At 65.9% G+C, this 2220-nt stretch overlaps 1 protein-coding gene across 1 annotated transcript in view; it reads right to left on the reverse strand.

Moving 5' to 3' along the window:
* Positions 1–748, reverse strand: part of WNT11 (Wnt family member 11) — a 20521-nt gene extending 19773 nt beyond the window's left edge. Inside the window, exon 1 of the mRNA XM_006141010.3 lies at positions 609–748. Coding sequence (XP_006141072.1) covers positions 609–691 — 83 coding nt within the window. The 5' untranslated portion in view covers positions 692–748. The remainder of the gene's footprint in view (positions 1–608) is intronic.
* Between the last annotated feature and the right edge of the window lie 1472 nt (positions 749–2220).

Here is a 2220-nt window from a genome sequence, read left to right on the forward strand (position 1 = left end):
ATAGCTGAAGGATGCCGCCGCACATGGGCCCCCCCCCCCAGAGCTGAGAGGTTCCCCTAGGAGCCTCTGGTCTGATCTGAGTGCAGTGGAGACTTACCCTCCTTCGAGGAGGAGGACACTGACCATGGAGATGGTGGAGTGACACTTCCCCAAGGTCACCAGGTGGAGGGCTCAGGACTGTGTTCCCCGGACCTCCAGCTAAGGTCAGGAGACTGCCGGGCCAGGCTGGGCTGGCCCCAGTGTGCGGGGCGCACATAGACCCTCTAGCTTTCTCCCCTGGACGAGGACGTCTTTGCCGTGCCGCGCCCAGCGGAGGTCGCTGGCCACTTGGGGGCCCTTGGGCAGCTTCGGCCGCACAGGACCGACAACTCCATCGCCTTCCACTGCCCTCCATGCACGGTCCCGCTGCCTCTCCGCAAGGTGCTGGGACAGGGCGTTTCAGAGAGGAGCAGAGTCTGAGGACGGTGATTCTCCCACGCCTCCGGGGCCGACATGGGCTCCTGAGTCTCCAACCTAGGGCCAGGTGCCGAACCGCCGCCCCCGAACTACCGGCCCGGCCCTCGGCTCGGACCCCGGCGCGGACCCCGCGGACCCGGGGTGCTACTTACAGCCATTTGATGCCATAGCACACGCCAGTCTGCAGCACCAGGGCGAAGAGCAGCGCCGCGCAGACCTGCGGCCGCGCCCTCATGGTCGCGCTGCGGGCGCGGGTGGCTCCGGGAGCGCCGGTGGAGTCCAGGCGCCCGGACCCTCGCCCGCCCGCGCCCCCCCGGGAGCGCCGGTGGAGTCCAGCCGCCCGCACCGTCGCCGTCCTGCGCACGCCGCCTGCAGCGGGGAGAGCGGGGCGGCGGGTTAAGGCGGCGCGCGAGCTGGGGAGGTGTTCGATTCAAATTACAGAGGAGGGGTCGGGGCCCAGGCCGAGCGCGCCGCGGGCGTCGCCCCCCCCCACCTCTGCGCGCCCCGCATGGCCTGGACACCGCCGGATTTAGGTGTGGCCCAGGGCGTGTCCATCAGCGCGGTCCCCGCCCGGCTGCCCCTCTGCGCCACTAGGGCTGGGACCTGGGCAGCCAGAGGAAGGCGAGAGGATCAGAGACGCCCGGAGAGAGAGCCCGGGTGCAGACAGCGAGGCTGGAAGCCACCGAGGCAGAGAGAAAAGCCGGGACTGACACGGACCGGGGGCGGAAGAGAGAGGGACAGGGAAGGAGACCGGCGGAGGCCGCAGAGTCGGCCCGAGGACTGGGCTCTCTCCCCCCAGTACTGCTTATTAGTTATAATGGCCTTGGCAGTCTCCTTCCCCTCTGGGCCTCGATTTGCCGCCTCTGCAAACTGGGACGACCCTGCACGATGTTCCGTTTATAAAGAGCATTCGCCCATCACGATCGCGTTTGCTCCTCCCAGCAACGGCGCGACAGCGTTGCTGTCCCATCTCGCAGACGCGGAAACAGGCGCAGAGATGTGAAGTGAGGTGGTTCAGGGGGCCAGAGGCAAGGCAGAGCTCCGCGCTCCATGCTCACTTCTACCCGGTGGTGTCGGGTGAGACCAGGGACCGTGAGAAGAAGGGAACTGTCAGTCCGGGAAGGGAGAGACCGTGAGAAACGAGATGGCGAGGCTCTTCATACCGTGAGGCATGACACTTTGGAGGGTCGGGTGGCCTGACCAGCGCTGAGCCAGGCCTTGACCGCGCAGAAAGATCGCGGGACCCGCACGATGCTGCTTCGGGCCGCCAGGCGGCGCCCTCGGGCCGTGCAGGAGCGGCCACCCCACCCGCCGCAGCGGAATGGGTTTTCTCCATTTTCCCCCCTTTTCTTTCTCACCTCATTAACTCCCTTCCCAGCTTCTCCCAAATTTACCAACACCTGGCGTTCGCCTGGAGTCATTCACAGTCCCTCCGCTCTCCCTTCGAGAGCAACAGAGACAAAGGGATTCCTTTCTAAAGGGTTTGGGGAGTTGGTGAAGGAGGCGCTCGCGTTAGAGGAGGTGCAGGACGGGAAGAGGACGTTCTCACCCGACCCCGCGAGCTGGGGCTGGCCCTCTACCTTCCCCCAGACTTAGTTTACCCTTCTATGAAAATAAAGCCCTGACTTCACCACGCGTGTCCCGAGCTCTTCCCAGCCTCACAGTGGTCTGCGGGGCTCTGAGCCCCTGCACCCGGGTCGCCACATCACTTGTACCTGTGTCGTTCCGCGGGTGCGCCGTGCCGTAAGCACACACAGAGACTGG

This window comes from Tupaia chinensis, unplaced genomic scaffold (genome assembly GCF_000334495.1).
Source record: "Tupaia chinensis unplaced genomic scaffold, TupChi_1.0 Scaffold000047_1, whole genome shotgun sequence".
In the NCBI taxonomy this organism is placed as follows: domain Eukaryota; kingdom Metazoa; phylum Chordata; class Mammalia; order Scandentia; family Tupaiidae; genus Tupaia; species Tupaia belangeri.